Source organism: Rhinolophus sinicus, chromosome 17 (genome assembly GCF_057876585.1).
Source record: "Rhinolophus sinicus isolate RSI-liver-muscle chromosome 17, RSI-T2T, whole genome shotgun sequence".
Classification (NCBI taxonomy): domain Eukaryota; kingdom Metazoa; phylum Chordata; class Mammalia; order Chiroptera; family Rhinolophidae; genus Rhinolophus; species Rhinolophus sinicus.
The window spans coordinates 70,446,119-70,463,854 of NC_142517.1; the positions used below are offsets into that span (position 1 = coordinate 70,446,119).

General features: G+C 42.7%; 1 protein-coding gene across 1 annotated transcript in view; it reads right to left on the reverse strand.

Annotated features, from left to right (window-relative positions):
- The window catches only part of C17H3orf52 (chromosome 17 C3orf52 homolog), a 34,065-nt gene that overhangs the window by 4,150 nt on the left and 12,179 nt on the right, over window positions 1–17,736 (reverse strand). Inside the window, exons 3-5 of the mRNA XM_019715194.3 lie at window positions 10,816–10,943; window positions 5,165–5,235; window positions 1,501–1,682 (exon numbers count right to left, since the gene is read on the reverse strand). Of these exons, the coding sequence (XP_019570753.3) occupies window positions 1,501–1,682; window positions 5,165–5,235; window positions 10,816–10,943 (381 nt within the window). The remainder of the gene's footprint in view (window positions 1–1,500; window positions 1,683–5,164; window positions 5,236–10,815; window positions 10,944–17,736) is intronic.

Genomic DNA, 17,736 nt, shown 5'->3' on the forward strand with positions numbered 1-17,736 from the left:
AAAGTCTCCTCTGAGTTCTCCTCAGGCCTCACAAGCAACCTGTCCTTAATCATACTCTGTGTGGACCTCCCAACCTCATAAGCCTCGTAAACCTTTTCTCACCCTCCTTCCACCTCCCTAACCTACATTTGGAAAGAGCTGGTAACCACAATATTACAAAAGGAGGCTCAGAAAATCACAACCCATCACATCACAGCAGCACCACCACACACGTCTCGTGCAGAGCAGACCTCCCTTCTGTCATCTCTTTACACAGGAGGGGGTCATAGGATATTTTCTTTCTTTTTAAAATTATTATAGAGGAAGCATAACGCCCTCACTCCATACCTGTATGCCATCTTCCTGGCCCACAGACACACTTTATTTATTCAGATCCTTCTGTGAGGAAACTTCATTTATGAGACTTCCCCAAGTAAGCTAAAATTTGGTCTGCTGAATGTCATTCTTTCTATTCATTTGGGGAAAAGAAAACTTTAGAAAGCACTTTATATAATGTTCTGCTTTCTTAGGCTGAGATTAGTCTACTCTCACCTCCCATCATCAAAAAATAAATGTCATCATAATAAATGCCTCTTCTGGCGCTTTGTAGTGACATGTGTGCTTTATATTATACGAGTAATCTCTGTTCTGCTCTTCTGATTCTAGGCTGCTGGCACTGTGCCTGGCACTAAGCACATTTCTCTTTGTCATTTTTTCAACTAGTATTTCCTACTACTAACGTGCAGAGAGTGTTTCTGATGGATTGTGGATGAGAAAATAAAATATCCAAGAATGTTAGCATTATGAGCTAGCAAGAGCCAATGCGTCTCCAAAGGAGGAATCAGAAGTGGGAAATAAGAAGAGATGGAAAATAAAGGCCAAAGGACATTTAAAAAGCTGTGGTAGTTTTCTAAGGAAAGAGACTAATTTGCTTTTTTATGTCCCTCTGTTAATTTCTCAAGGGACTCAGAGGCCTTCCACACAAAAAAAGAGATAGGTTCCTACACTGAGATAATCTTTCACTGATTTAGCTATATTGTTCATTTCAAATTCTTCAATACTGACTTCATTTGTGAAAACACGGTTTTTTCATGAAGGTTACAGTCATACCTCAGAGATATCATGTGTTGGGTTCCAGCCCACCACAATAAAGCGAGAATCGCAATAAAGCGAGTCATAATCTTTTTGCTGGTGGAGGGTCTTGCCTTCAATTTGTAAAATATGCAACCTCTGTTAAGCACAGTGCAGCGAAGCGCAATAAAATGAGGTGTGCCTGTAATAATGATATTACAAAATGGGATATGGGGCTTAGAATGTGGGTGTTCTACAACAAGAAAACATTTAACAATCCTCATCTTTATAGTTTAATTATTTTTTTCCATGATTTTTTCCCCCAACTACTCTGTCTGCTCATGGAGGGCTGGAACATCACCTGCACAGAAATCATCCCAAACCATCTGTCCCCAATCTGGTTCACATGTTTACTGTCACAGCTCTGTCTTCTTGACTTGCTTGACTTACCGTAGAGCAAGAGGGACTCTGGACCAAGCCCCAGAGTCTCACAACCAGGCATGTTCTGATCATGGAAATCCTGCAGCAAAATGCCCAGCACCAACTCCTCACTCATCATATACTTCATAAAACTGTCATCTCCTGATGGAACCCCAAACTGCAGGTGGTAGGTTACGGTGGCATTTTCACCACTGAAAGGCAAACCAAACAGAGACATTAAAACATACAACAGGGCCGTCCCGGTGGCTCAGGCGGTTAGAGCTCCTTGCTCCTAACTCCAAAGGCTGCCGGTTCGATTCCCACATGGGCCAGTGGGCTCTCAACCACAAGGTTGCCAGTTCAATTCCTCGACTCCCGCAAGGGATGGTGGGCTGTGCCCCCTGCAACTAGCAACGGCAACTGGACCTGGAGCTGAGCTGCGCCCTCCACAACTAAGACTGAAACGACAACAACTTGAAGCTGAACAGCACCCTCCACAACTAAGATTGAAAGGACAACAACTTGACTTAAAAAAATAAATAAATAATTAATTAATTAAAAAAACAAACAAACATACAACAGAATTGTACTGCAACTCAGGAAATCGGTCTTAGCAATAACATTTCTTTAGCTCTGCATGTTCTTCCAAGTACAAAACAGCAAAGGATGTACTACCCTGGAAGAGTGTGCTGTCCCAGAAGAATCCTTTTCCATAGGTCCACCATTAAACGTTTAGGTAATCCTAACGTCCTCCCTCCACCTAGACCCCATCTCCCAGGACTCCAGCGAGAGAGGCCATCAGAGGGAGAGACGTGACCCAGCTATTGTGAAGGAAGCTCCAAGGGCTAGCACATTGTCTGCCCCAATACCCGCCTTTTACCCCCCAAGGCAGACCAGGAAAGCCCTGTTCTCCTGTATTCTTTCTCCGATTATCACACTACACCCTCCCCCTGCCCGACAAGTACACATTAGTCAAAGCTACTCAGATTAGCCAGCTCATTATTTAAGCTATAAAAATGTTTTAGGTAGGGTTCAGAACTTTCTGCCGTCACCTGGGGGCAGAACTGCTCTCCCACAAACTGCTCCGCGTACCAGCAGCAAACCACACCTCCCCCGTTTGTCCCCAAAGTGAGAAGCTTGTTCTGTCCCATTTCCACTCCTGAGGCTCCCAGCTTTGCAACTCTCAGGAAGGGAACCTAAGGAAAAGGAGATCTAGAAATATCTTCCTAGAACATATTTTTCCCATTTCCAAAATTAGAATAATCATAGGGCTATCCTTAGTTAATTAGTGGCTTATGCCATTTGTTAAATGCTACCTCAACATTTAGATTTTTCACGATTATACTATTTACTTTGGTTCAAGAAGGCCCAGATTAAGAGCTAGCAATAAAACAATTAGGACGTGGCCACATCTGAGACTCTCACCCTGAAGCAAGTTTTATAGACAGTCCCAGTAGTGAACTTTGCCTCTGCTAAAGACCGGCAAAGAGCGCCCTCTTGTGGCCAGAAGTCACATAGGCCAACACTCTTACATTAATGTGGCTGACAGTTCAGTTTATAAACTCTACAACGAAGAAGTGTGCCAAACCCTGTGGTTCAAATGAATAATATACAGTATGGATTCTGGAGAAACTGACAATTTCAAGGACACCTCTAAAGGCAAGCTGACAAATGAACTTTCAAACCCTAAGCCAGCTACTCTAGTTGGCAGGTGGTGTATCCTGTGCTCCATCTTCTAATTACCGCTAATGACAGTAAATATTTTGACAAGCAGCTACCCTGCACTCCCATGGGCAAGGCCTGGGGTCAGCTTATGGAAAGGACCAGAGGCTGCCTTTCAGAAGACCAGGCCAGAAGCTGAATGAGAGGATTGGTGAATGATTAGGGTAACCCAGCCTGGCTATCCTCATCCCACCAAGTCAGATCACGGGGTGAATTTACATAGGGCTGAATTCTGAGGGAAGAAGAGGGATTTTCAGGGAAGCACCCTGTGGGCTTTGCCTTAGCTGCCCACCCCTAGAGTGGGTCGGTCCCACAGCTGAAGAAGCAATGGGCATTTTCCCAGGTTCCTGTTGGGCTGGTCCAGGACTGAGGTCAGGATCCCCCTGTAGGCACAAATGTCTGCCAGGCACGTGTCTGTCTCCTGTTCATGTGCAGCCACAGCCTTTCAGAGGCAAAGGCTTCTGTTTCTCAATTCAACATTGTTGAGACTCTGCCTGGGTTTTTTTTTTTTTTAATGAAACAAAAATGTTTCCCTGACAGAATTTCTTTACCCAAAATACTGAAACCCTTGGGTTTTTCTTCCCAATTACTTTTAAAAGCAGATTCTCTAACATTGTGTTCAGATTCTAGCCACGTTTTACTCAGTTTTCTGATGGTATTTTTCCCCAATGTCTACCCCAACCCATTAGGCAATCCCACTCCTCTGGACCCATATGGCTGGATTCTCGGAAAAACACTTCAGGCTCAGACCTCTTCCCTCTCTCAACTGTGTCTCAGTCTTCGAATTGCAAGTTGGAGCAGGGGCACGAAGAAAAGCATGTTGGGTCTGATTATGCATTTCTCCCTTTTCTATTGGCATTTTAATATCAGTGGTTTATGATTCAAATAAGCAGTGTCAAAGATGTCACCTTAATGTAACATGCACAGGGGGATCCATAAAGAAGAAGGGATAGTGAGTGTTGTTGCCAAGGCAACCTGCCATGATATGCATTTTCAGACTTCAGGTCCACATTGGTCCTACCCTGTTGTGCTACCACTTATGTTACATGCTTCCCTTCCCAGGTACACTCATGTTATGGTTTAGAAAATGTATGGTTTGAAAGGGGGGACCTCAATATAATATTGCCTTTGATCCTCACATTCCAGGGATATCTTAGGAATAGTAGATAAGAAAGCTTAGCCATGTAAATCTTCTCCTAACAATATATAAAGGATAATTAAATAACTCCTCTATACACATACACCCTTTTACATAAGTTTCTACTGATATAGACAAAAATATTAAAGATCACAAGGAAATCTTTTTAAATGTGTGTGTATATGCTATACATGTATAGTATATAAAGTATATATGGTAAATGCATGTATAGAAGAAATAACACCAAACTATTGATGGCTGTTCATTTTGAACAGGGAGTGTAATTCACTATGTGTGAGGAATTGATTGGCACATACATTGTCCAGGGGTAGGAGGGTGGGGTGGGTCAGAAGGTAGACTTTTCCTGTAGTATATATGTATATTTTTTAATATTATACAAGGAATATAGACCCCTGTACTACTTGCGTTTCTCAAAATCCAATACATGACCCCAATAAATTTAAAATAAAAAAAATCCAATACATGTATTCTATCATTTCCATCACATCACTGTCTGAGATCTGTTTCTATTTTGACCATTAGCTCATTTGAGTATCTGTTGTTAAACAGGCATGGTCTACCTGAGACTGGCTTTTCCTCTCTTCCACGTGACCTTGTTGAGTCATCTCATTAATCTGGGCTTCATTTTTCTTCTTGGTAAAATAAGGGAGTTGAGCTAGTTGGTGTCCAAAGACCCACCCAGCACCAAACTCTATGATTCTATCATTGGTTCCCTTCGTGCTTTGGGACTCTGGAAGTCCTTCTAGGTATAAAATGGTGATGGGTGTCACTTTCCAGAGAAAAAGACCAACGTGTAATGTTCCACATTCTTACCTGAAGTCCACGATTTCCACTGACGTAAAATAACGATTCAGAGACGGGGATGAACTGTACACATCTGTGAGCTGAAACAAACAGGAACAAGTGAAACAACCCCATACATTACTGCCAGATCGTGGTGTATGTCACCTGACAAAGCATCACTACTCCTAGACAAAGAATATTCCATGCTTGCTAGAAATTACCTTATCCAGAGAGCCTGGGTCAAAAAATAGAAAGGGGAGGACTTAGTACCAATCAAAATTCAAATTGAAACTCAAAAGAACCTCATTTATAAGGATCAAGTGATGAGACCAGGATTTTCAACATCCCATAGGCTGTGCTGACATCTTGTGGCCTTAACGGTGCGAGGGGTCAACAACCTGAGCCCACACAGACCCCAAGGAACATGGGAAGGAGCGAACACCGCAGTGGCTGGGAAGACTGTAGAACGGGCCCCTCGGGGCCTGGCACGTCACTGGACCAGGGCTCTTCTCTCCTTTATCTCATTGCAAGGAGAAACAGCCACGGTAAACCACAGGTATGGCAGCCCTTTCCCCTGAAAAATGGGACCAAGTGGGGCTGGTCTATAATTGCAAAGATATGCAGTTCTTATTTTATGCCTGAAATATTGCCATCACAAAAAATAAGGACACCTGTGTTTCAGGCCTTCAGATTTTACCAATTCCAGTTCAACCCTTTTACTTTAAGAAATAAAACAAAGCTAAAGCTACTCCTTCACATGATTCTTGGTTTCCCTCCTTCCCTCCCCTAGGGCTAGTTACTGTCCTGAAGCTGGAATGTATCCTTTTCATGCACGTTTTTATAAATGTAATACTTTCTTGTGTAATCATAATAATACATGACTTAATTTGTCTTTTTATTCAAATAAAAAGTACCATAATCTTCTAAGACTTGCTTTTTTGCATTCAAAATTATGTTTGAGATTTACTCATAATGATACATGTAGATAGGGCTCGTTCACGCTAAGTCCTAACTCCTGCATTGAATAATTAAATTAAGCAATTGTACCAACTTTTCCATTCCCCTACTGATGGCCATGTGCATTGTTTCCAGTTTTCTCCTATTATAAACTATGCGGAAGTTACCATCCTTGACTATCTCTGTGCCTGTCTTCTCTACATGTTTGAGTGTCCCTTAGGTACATGCCAAGAAATGGATCTGCTGGGTCCACAAGCAGGTCCATCTCCAACTGAAATAAGTCTTGCCAAATTGCTCTCCACCTTATTCTCCTCCTAGCAATGTACAGCCGGTCCATTTCCCACAGCCTTGCTGGCACTTAGTAGTGTTACCTGATTTTCAGATTTTTGAGGGGTATAACCTTGTGTTTCACATTGGTTTAATTTGCTTTGTCTTGCTTACTAGTGAGGTTGAGTATCTTTTCATGTGTTTACTAACTCTTTGGGGTTTCTCACCTTTGAATTGCCTGTTAGTTCCCGTCTTTTCTTGGGCTGTTTTTTTCTTATCTATCTCGAACGATTGGTGTTATATTCTGGATACTAGCTGTTGGTTTTACGTTACAAATATCTCCTCTCAGTCTTTGATTAGTCGTTTCATCATGTTTCAGAGATGTGAATCCTAACCTAGCAGTACTTGAGAGAACATATCTATGCTACATTTCTTTTAAATGTATATTTTAAGGTTAAATGCCTTGTTCTTTAGCAGATAGGTTCTAGCATAAATCAAGAGAACTGCTCTGGGATCTGGTTACAGCCTGGATGCACTCTAGGGCTGGAATGAGCCCATAGCCAGGCCTCTGGGAGCCCAGCCAGACCCTCTCCTGCCCAACCTGAAGCCTCAGCCCAGACATTGTCATAGAAATCTGACCAGTATCCAATGTCACCCTTGTGCTGAGACCAGTGTGTCCAGCTGCACCCATGACGGCTCAGAGTCCATTACTTTATCCAGCAGCAAGCAGCAGAATGTAACAAAAAGCAGTACTCTGAGGGGAACTCTGCCTATCTTGGTTCCCACTGAAAGGAATCTCAAGGAGGCTGCGTTCCCACTTAATTCACCTGGTGACAATTCAATCTCTCAAAGGTAGGACGCAAAGATCAGAGAACCTATAGACTATACCCCTAGAATCTTGTCATTATTGCTGCGATCTTTTTAAGAACCTGACATAACAGGCATTGCTAACCATCTCTCCCTTTTTTACTGGTAAAAAAGACAGCATTCCGAGAGGTTATAAAACCTGCCCAAGGTCACTCTGCTAGTAAATAATTCAATCCTAGGCATTACAGACACCAAAACCCAGCTTCTTTGCATGTTACCACACTACCTAGCGAGGATAAAGCAAGGAAGGAAAGTGTTTCCTTCTGAATATCAAGAAAGAAAGAAGCATAAAGTGATAAGAACTTTGGGAAAATATGACTGGGTCATCTTATAGTTTTTGAGCTCCAGAGAAAAGAATGTTGCCACTAGCCACTTGGAAAACTTCGAAAATAGGAAGAAGGCTTTCACAGGGCTGGTCAAATTGACAGGGAGAAGGATGAGGATGCTATAGATGGGATTTTTTTCAAGTAGTAGTAGTAATTCTCTTTTCCTTTTAGGTTGAGCTTCTTATGGTGGTGGTCATATCTGACCTTTGTGGACAAAAAAGCAGCTCTGTAATATATCTGTAACCAAAAGTAACCTCACAGAATGATCTATCATAAATTCCTAACTGGGCAGGTCCTGGTGAGTAGTCACACCAAAGCATATAACTTCTTTAGTAAAGGTTTATCTTCGCCCTAACCAAGCCCTGTCCATTGTTTTTGTGCATCTAGCTTAACACTTCTTTGAAATGTCAGAATAATGTTCTTTTTCAGACCTCTTGGAGGTAAAACCACCCACAAAGGAGCACATAATCTTGTTAACTATCCTATAATTCAAACACAGAGATTATCCTGCCTTGCTTTCTCCCACCCTCATGTAATCTTCCTTATGTTCCTTCCTTAATTCCAAAGTTATAAAATTAACTGCAAAACTGTCATTCTCAGGATCATTTGAGATCTTGCTTCCTGGCATGTTGCCAGTTTTGCTTAAATAAACCATAAATAGTCTCTTCAGGTTTGGACATTCTTATTCAACACCTTCCTTCCAGCCTGCTCTGTTCCCTCCCTCCCTTCCTTCCTTTATTAATTGTTGGGTCAAGCACTGTGTAGGCTCTCATAAAAAAAAAAAAAAATTCAAGTTAAAATTTTAAGTTGAGATAGTGTGTTATACTAGATCACTTGAAGATTATTTTTGGTGGCATGGTCCCATGCTATAATTAGGATATGTTTGTATATTTGGGAGCCATTAAGCACACTATCTACTGTGGGCCCAAAGAAGTGAAACAGGGGTCCTCCTCACCCCTTGTTCTGGTATCTCCCATACTGTGCCTACAAGGCTGTGTAAAGACTGAGCTAGGAGCCCGTGAGCTGATTATCAGTCGGGCATAGTAGCTAATTAGAAACCAGCTTCCAGAATAAGAGCAATACCTTCCCCAGGTTATCAGAGGTGCCATCCTTAGCTCCTCCATCAAGCACATGAGCTGAGGTATTATACCACGTAGCTAATGGGCTGGCTTATGCAGAGTAACAGCCCCAACCCTAAGGGAAGAACACTCTGACAATGAGATATGAGAGGGGCTAGGAAAACTGTGTTTACAAAAGCAAGACAATAAAGCAAAAGAGAGGGCATAGTGTTCCAATATTCACTCCCATTTACTTCCATATGCAGAAACTTCTGGAGACTGGCCTAGCTGGAGGAAAGGGGTTCTTGACCTGACAATAGAACAGTAATATCTCTAAGTTCCCTAATTTTGTTCCTGAACATATTTGGTTGGAAAGCCAGGGGCAGGAGTCTTTTTACTTCACTGTGCCTTTTATCATCTATAAATTGGATAATTTTAAAAAAATATTTTACAAAGTTCTTTACATGCATTTCACACGCACCTGTGGGAATACTGGGAAAGGGCAGTGATTTCCATTGATCAGAGGAGGAACCAGCTCAGAGGCCTGTGAACTTGCCCGAGGAATCACGGCCAGTCCCTGTTCCTTTGCCACTACAAAGTGATGAGCCAAAAATACCTGTAGAATCTGGTCGTGTCTGGCTCTGCGTGAGAGATATGGCTCTCAGGTGAATGACTAACATCCATTTGCCTTTGACATAGAGAGTCCAGTCTGTGACATGTGTGTTTGCTGATTCATTTCATTTCCACTCATCAAATTCAAAACCCCTCAATTTAAAAAAGCAACCAACAGGAAAGCAGCAAAAGGCTCTTCACTCAGCAACTTGCTCTGGAAGCAGGTGGAAGGAAAGGAGGAAAAAGGAATGGCAGATAAGACATAAACAAGGAAAACAAGGAGGAAGAGAAACCAGAATAATCATCCCAGAGTACAAACTCCTGTGATCCAAGGAGCAATCAAATGTCAGGCACTTGAGTACACAGAACTGACTCTGGGATGATCGAGATGGAATCACCTCCCTCAGGAGCTTTGGTAGGAATCAAATGGAAGCCAGATGAAGAGGACTCACCCCATTCAACCCATCACAGCAAAGCAGAGTGCAACGGACAGCAAGCTGGTCTTGTTTAGACTTTCTTATCAAAATCTTTCCTGTGTCTGGCTGTGAACCACCCTGTCTTTGACAAGATGACCAGGATTGCCCCAACAACCCTCACAGTCTGGATGCAGAGCCCCCATATTGCACAGACGGCTCAATCCCCTGAATTTCCCACTCCAAGAATGATGCCACCTTCCATCCACATGGCCACCCAACACTGGACCTGGAGTCATGCTTTCCCTCATTCCCACACCCAATAAGCCATTAAGTCCAGTTGAGAGAGAAGACTTCTTAAATCTCACTTGAGTCTTCCATATCACCCAGACATTGCCCTGGTTCAAGACCTCTCTGCCCCCCCACCATTTGTTACCTGGACTACTGCAACACCTTCTAACTAAACACTCTACCTCCAGTGTTTTTCCACCATTACACAGAAAGGCTAAAATGAATAGTTGACCATGTCTACCTGCAGATTAAAATCTTTCAGTGCCTTGCCAAAGAGCAGGAAGACCTTCATGGTCTGACCCTCCCTTGCTGTTCAGCCTCATGTCTGCAAATCCCCACCACACAGCATGCGGAGGCCATAGGACAGGACACCGATGTGCAGATGCCGTAATGTCTGCTGCTCTTTCATCTAGAACATTCCACCTCATATTTCAAGACTCATCCTGAGTATCACCTCCATTCCACCTCAGGTAGTCAAGATCCCCCTCCTTTGTGGTTGTAAAACACACTGCACATATCTCAACAACAGGACATATCACACTGTTTGATAACTATTTAATTTCTTCTTTTACTTGGACTCTGAGCCCCTACTAAGGGCACAGACTTTGTGGCCCTGGCACTTGGTAGAGGGTCCTCAATGAAACCACAAGTTAAATCAAATAGAGCAGAGTAAGGAAACAGAACACTCTCCTCCAGGATGCATTTCACTGAAGGCCAGGGTTCTTCCCTCTGCTTTTGCATGACGGAAAACCCATTTCTAAGCATCCATTTCTGCCAAAATCCAGACAAAGAATTCAAGCCTGAAACTACTTACTCTGTAGTTCAATGCCACCTGTTGTAGCAGAATCCATACTCTAATGTTAAGAAAACAATGCATAAGGTGTCATTACCCTCTTCTTGAGCAGGTGAGACAATTCCTCTTCAGCAACACACTCCTCTGGAATCTTCAGCATGACCAAGAATGTTTTATTTGATGACAACTCAAGTATTTCATTTTCATCTTCATCGATGTAAGTTACTAAAGAGAGTGGAGGGTGGGGAAAAAAAGTAAAAGTAAACACATGCATAAACTAATCAACCCATTGGCTGCTGCACTTTAAAAAAAAAATTGAGTACTCTTCAAGGATATAGCCTGTCAACAGTAAGCAAGTAAGAACAGAAATGCTTTTCCCCCTCAGTAAGATTGAACAAAAAGAAGGTCTTGCCTCCATCATGATAAAACGTTTATTTTACCCCATAAGTGGTCTCAGATTCTATTGAATACAGACTGGGAGGAGGGCCAGCAGGAAGGAGTGGGAAGAACATGAATTTGTTTGTTAAACTAAACCTGCAGCTTAGCTATGTACACATGGTGTCAAGGCAGGTGATGGGGGACAGTCTGCGGGTGGGGGTGAACAATGAGTGATGGGGGATAGAGTGTGGGAGCAAAGAATCACCTTCAGTTGTGTGTACTTGATGAGGAGGTGACATCATCGACCAGAACAGAGGGGAACTAGAATAGGAGCGTGTGAGCCCACAACTTGAAATCTCCCAGGGAGACACAGGATGGGCATGAAGTCATCACTCTAGTGTATATCGCACAGATGAGGAATGTTGACCCACTCTGTTTGCAGAAAGGAAACCGGAGCACTCAGAGCCTCAGGGCACACAGGCTTCCATTCCTGGGACAATGAGCTCTGTGTGGCTACTTGCGTTCTAATCACTGTGAGCTAACTGATTTTTATGCAGTTAGATCTCAAAGAAAAACACACAAAGTCAGGAGCCAAGAGCTAGAAGCTGGCACGCATGGTACTAATTATGCTCCAAGCTCCACCTAGGCCTCACCGGCTGGGCCCACGCAAAAGCCACCTATCTGGCCCTGAAAATGGTGTGGGTGTCCAGAACCAGGTGTTTGTGTTGCCCTAGACTTTTTCAAATCCCAACTGATAATATTATCAGCTTCTTTTCCTGGACTTTGAAAAGGCCATAGTGGAATCAATTCAGGGTTTATGATGAAAGAGCAGGTGAAAAGAAGTGAGAATCCTGGTACCTATTCCCTGAGAAAGTCTGGAAATGTGAGGCATGAGGAACAAGGAAATATGCACAGAAAAGTTAACAGAGGACTGAGACTGCCAGGTTAGCAAGTCCTCTTAGGGTGGCCCCTGGAGGGTTCCCACCATTCCCTGACAAAAGTGGCTCACATGTTCCTTAACTGTTTGCACAAACAACGTGACTTATGTTGAACATCTCCTTCCCTTCTGGGAGTCTGGAATTTTAGTACATGCCGGGCAGAGGTTGCCTATATGACCAACCCCAATAAAACCCTGGGCACTGAGTCTCTAATGAGCTTCCCTGGTGGACCACATTCCACACACTATTGGCACAACTCACTGCTAGAGGAATTAAGTGCCTCTTATGGGACTGCACCTGGACAGGACTCTTGGACGCTTTCACCTCATTTCCTCCAGATTTCGCTTTACATCCTTTTGCTGTAATAAATCAACCATCTCTAAAATTATATTCTGAGTCTTGTAAGTCCTCCCAGCAAACCACTGAATCTAGGGGTGACCATGGGGGACCTCAAACACAGGGAATTATCTCTGCATCATTATTTGTTTTAAGTTATTACATTATTTTGTCTGACAATAAAAGTTATGCCCTCATAATAGAAAACTTGCAAAGTATATAGAAAATTGTAGCAAAGGAAGAGACTAATAATTTTTTAATCAAGTTTTTCCCCCACACTTTATATTATATATTTGAGGTCTTAATGAAAAGGTAATTTGTATACAGCTTTTGTTGTTTGTTGCTATCATTGTGTATTTGTCTTGATTCTTTGGTTGTTGCTGTTAACATATCAAAAGCCATTCCCCATGTGTTTGAAATTCCTTGCAAAGATTAATTTAATGGCTGCATCTTGTTCATAACTGGCTTGCCCATTTTCCTAAGTCTTTTAGTGTTTTCAACTTTCCACTGTTGTAAATCATGCTTCAATGGAAATCTTTGAGCTCTGCACCCACGACGTACCATTACCTTGGAAAGGAAGAGGGGATGCCAGAGGGTGGATATGGTATTCACATAACTGCTGAACTCAAGGGCCCTGACAAGAGACGCCAAGTTCAAAAAGAGGATCTCCAAATAATAGTTCTAATGACAGATACTTCAGTTGTATCACCAAATAATGAATCTATCCTAAGATCTGGCTAAATGATTGTGTTTGGTAAATAACAACAAACAACAAAAACAATGGATTTACCTAGTCAGCAGAAGTTGCATGTCATTAATGAGACTTCATCTGGGCAGCCCTTTCCATGTAGAAGATGTGTTTAAAAAAACAGAAAGCCTAAAACATGCAAAGTACATTGCAGGTACACAAAATCAGCTCTTTGGCTGGAATATAAGAAATGAGGCTGCAGAGGGAATCCTTCCATGCCAGGTAGCTGCAGGAGGTAACGGATGTCATGAAATGTCTCCCAGGAAGGAGGTGCAGGTTAAACTGGAACCAGGAGAGACTGGAGGCAGGGAGGCCAGTAGGCACAAGATTGGGAGAGACAGATTTTGATGGACAGCAATGGGAAATGCAAGGAAGGAAGGAGGAAGGCAGGAGAAAGGGAAGGATGGGGAGAGGGAGGCAGGGAGGAGAAAGCCCAGGATAGTGGAAGCAAAGCTGGCTTTAAAGGTAGCCAGACTTCGTGTGAATACCAGCCCAGGTATTTATTAGCCATGGGATCTAAGTAATTCCCTTAAGTCCCTGAAGCTGTTTTCTCAATAGAAATATTGATGCCACATTGTAGGTGACAGTAACACAATGGGAACCAATATGTATAATGTATCCCCCACAGTGCCTTGGAGTAACTGGATAGTCAATGACAAAAGACGTCATCAAGACACTACCAAGAAATGACTGACAAAACTTGGTTATTTACCTAGATATGGGAGAGAAGAAGAAATAAAAAATATTCCAAAATATCAAGTCTGGATAACAGGAAGAATACTAGCAACTATATGAAACATCACATACAGACATTTTGCTATGCACTTGTAGATATTTCTCATGTAATCCTCAAATCAACCCTATGAGTTAAATATTAATGTTTTCATTTTAAAATAAAAACATTGAGGCTTAGCGAAAAGGCATAATTTGTTCAGGTCAATTGAGCTACTAAGTAGTAAGGTCAGAGTACATTTATAGATTCAGATTCAGAAATCATTTATATTTTACTAATGTGGAAACGGAGGCCAAATGGATTGAAGAATTGGCCTAAAGTTACACCACTGGATGGTAGCTGGAATAATCCTGGTCTCATGTTCCCCATGAAACTATAAAGAGTAAGCTAATTGGGGAAGGGGATATACACGAATAGTAGTTTCATATGGGTAACGCTTGAGGTGATGACAGATATTTCCAGGTAGAGCTCTCTAGCAAAGAGTATGACTAAAACTCAGGAATGGTATGTGGATGTAGACCTAGGAGTCACCTCCTAGAGAAGTTGGCTGCTGACCGAGGAGTAAATGGGTTACTCAATGAAAAGAATGAAAAATGTGAAAAGTAAGAAACCTAAAGACAAGCCTCATGTACCACAGTACGGAGGCTGAAGGCAGAAATTACAGGAGACCTCAAGTCCGGGAGTTCTGTAGACCCTGAAGGCTACAAACACGGCAGGGGATGGGAGAAAGGCTATTAAGCCTATTATTCATTGGGCATCGTGATGAATTGCTAGTGACCTTCAGAAAAATAATTTGGGACCGATGATACAAGTGATTTAGAAATGAGCAAGAGGCAAAACCCGAATGCAGGCCTCTCTTTCTAGACGTGTGCTAGTGAAAAAAGGGAAAGTGAAAAATGCCGAAATGAAGCAGCAAGATTCTAACTGAAAGACTGCTTTGAAGGCGAGATGACACTAACACATTTGAAGAGGTCTGAGTTGATAAGAGTCTATGGATGCTTAGAGAGAAATGGAGCTACCTGAAGGTCTACAAGTCAGAAGAAGCTGGCAAGGATTCTATGGAGAGCACAGGTCAGTCTTGGGAAGGTAGAGAAACATATGAGTCTTGAGGAAAAACAGGTGAAAATGCAAAGAAATTTCAAGGTACTGGGCCTACAGAGTTGCTATTATGTTCCTGCCCCCAAGGACCTTGCTAGCTTACGGCTTGCTGATGCTGTCTGCCTAAAATTTTCCCATGAGTCACCTGACAGCAGACGGAGCATTGCCTTGAGCAACCTGTCTGTTTGCCAAGACCGTGTGATGTCATAAAATGTAGCTCTTTTTCCCAACTCACAAGGAAAACAAATCCATTCACTACAGCGTCACTTGGGAAGTCCCTGCTTATATCTTTGTATCATAGTGTCCTACTCACGGGAAAGTCTGTGTGTTAGAGAGCAAAGGGGTCAGACAGAAAACCAGAATCCTGGGGATATCACACAGGGGTCCCTAGAGTGTTAAATCTGATCACCCTTAAATCAGATTTCTAAGTATCCCCCTACTTGTCACAGTTTGGTTTTTATAACATTTAAAATATTTGCCCAAAGAAAGGTTTCATTACTATGGTGTTACTCGGTGTCTCCCTTCTCCCTGTAATTGGGGCAAATTAGCAAACAAAGCAGAACCTTTGAGGAAGGTTAACTGATTCTTCAAATTATCCAGAAAGGAGATGACTGAGAGGGGCAGGGGGGAGAGGCTATTTCACTGCACCACTCACACCAAAGCATTTATAATTTCTCAGGGAGAAGGAGAGAATTGATTAATAACCTCTCCCTAAAGAGCTAGGACAAAACCAGGTTTCCAGACTCAGCAGGATTCCCTGGGTTCTGCCCATAAAATTGTCCAGTTTAAAAAGATTTCATTGTCCATTGTGAGCCTGGCAGAGTGCTAGCCTCTCCTCCACAGTGTGTACGCAGCCCCAGCTCAACACCTTAAGCTGAGCCATGATCCTGAATTTGCCATCATTCCCATGGCATGCCAAAGGCAGAGTGGCAGGGAGCCCACCCCGGGTGCAAGCAATAAGGGGTGCACAGTCTATAGAGAATAATAATCTAACCAACCACAGGTTCCTCTGCTTGCATTCTTAATAATGTCAGTGACAAGATACACTCCCCCACCCCCCAAGCAAGCACCTTGCCCTGGGTACCCCCATTTTCCCTAGTTAACCTCTGCATTCTGGGATGTATGTACTGTCCCTTTCTGTGTCCACTCCAGCTCCAGAGTTACTAACACCTCTGCCACCAAGCCTTGGTCTGAGGACTACAGAGTCCTGAGATAGGAGATTAATGAGTTGAGAGGAAGGGAAGGAAGAGGCGAATGGCAAATGTAGTTCCTGAGGAACTCGCTTCTGAGCGCATCCGGACAGCCATAGGTAAGCCCTTGACTCTCTTGACACTGCCCTTTTCTCGGATTGTAGTGATTTCCACACAGTGCCCAGAAGTTCTACAAATATTTCATTCCTGCCAATGGGCTTAGCAATTAGGCAATTGTTGATTATTGCAAATTGTCATCACGAAAGTGCCTACAGAGCTGCTGTGGGTGGTGGAGGCTGTCATGGAGGGAAGCCCTGTCCCCACCCACATTGTATCTATTGCACCCACTACCACCTACCATGGCTCTCCCATAGGCCCAAAGCCCTGAAGGCTGAGGAGTCGCATAAAATAAAATGATTTCCCTAATTAAAAAAAGTAAAAGTTTGAAAATCTCTCTTATAGCATTAACATTTTAAGGACACAATTTTATACCCAAATTGAAAATGAAGGTTGTGCGACAAGTGTTGAAAAGTTCTTCCCTGAATATCATCCTATGAACTTTCATGTCTCCCAGAGAAACTGTTGAAGGAAATGGAATCCTTTCCTCTGCAGATTGTTCTTTGTGAGTTGAAAGGGTCAGATAACTTTTTCAGAATGGAAGACAGCTCTTGAGTCTTGTGCTTTAGAATCCTGAATATTAAACCACCTAGACCTGTTGCATCATCCTTTGCAATAGGCCCCAGATGCCAACAGACAAACCCATCTGCTTTCAGGATAGCACCAACTAGTTGTGATAGGACAAGACTGTGACTCAACTTCAGTGTCCACATCCACATGTGGGGGTTGATGGGAAGAGGGAGCGTCAATGCTTACACAAAAACTATTGTCCTCAGCATGACAGAGGAGGTGTAGCACCCCTTATTAACTTCTCCCTACCTCAAAACCAGCCTATGGCCTCAAAGAATCATCCATCCCACTTCAACAATGTCCTAAGTAACTAAGTGAACATGATGCTTGCACGAGAAACTCACATGCTGGAGACTGGCACATGTTATCAATGTTTTCCTATTTCTTCATGGACCATGAAACCTTGAGACAGGAGCAAAAGGGGTTGGGAGGAGGAAGAATGGGAGGTGAATGGCAGATGCAGATCCTGAGGAAAATTCCCAGGGCCACCTCTGGAGAGACTCAGGGGTTCCCCTTCTTGCTCTCATCTGTGACTGGATTTGCTATGGAGAGCCTGACTCAACCGAAATCCTTGAGGGACTGGATCACCTCAAGTGTGTCCCACTCCAGGAGAGCCCCCTCTCCCCTACAATCACTCCCACATATAAATAAAAAGTTTTCCTCTATCCTGTTTTGAAATTGAAATGATTGCCCACTGGAGGGTGCTATATTTGTGAATCATATAAACCTTAATACCTACATATCATCATAAAAAATTGGTAAATACCTAAAAGCCTTTAAAATGGTGTAGTAGACTACCTCATGCAGTCATTTAAATAAGGAAGTTTTTAGACCTATTGTAGTGATCGTTTCACATTATGTTACACACCTGAAACTAATATAATGTTATATGTCAATTATATCTCAATTT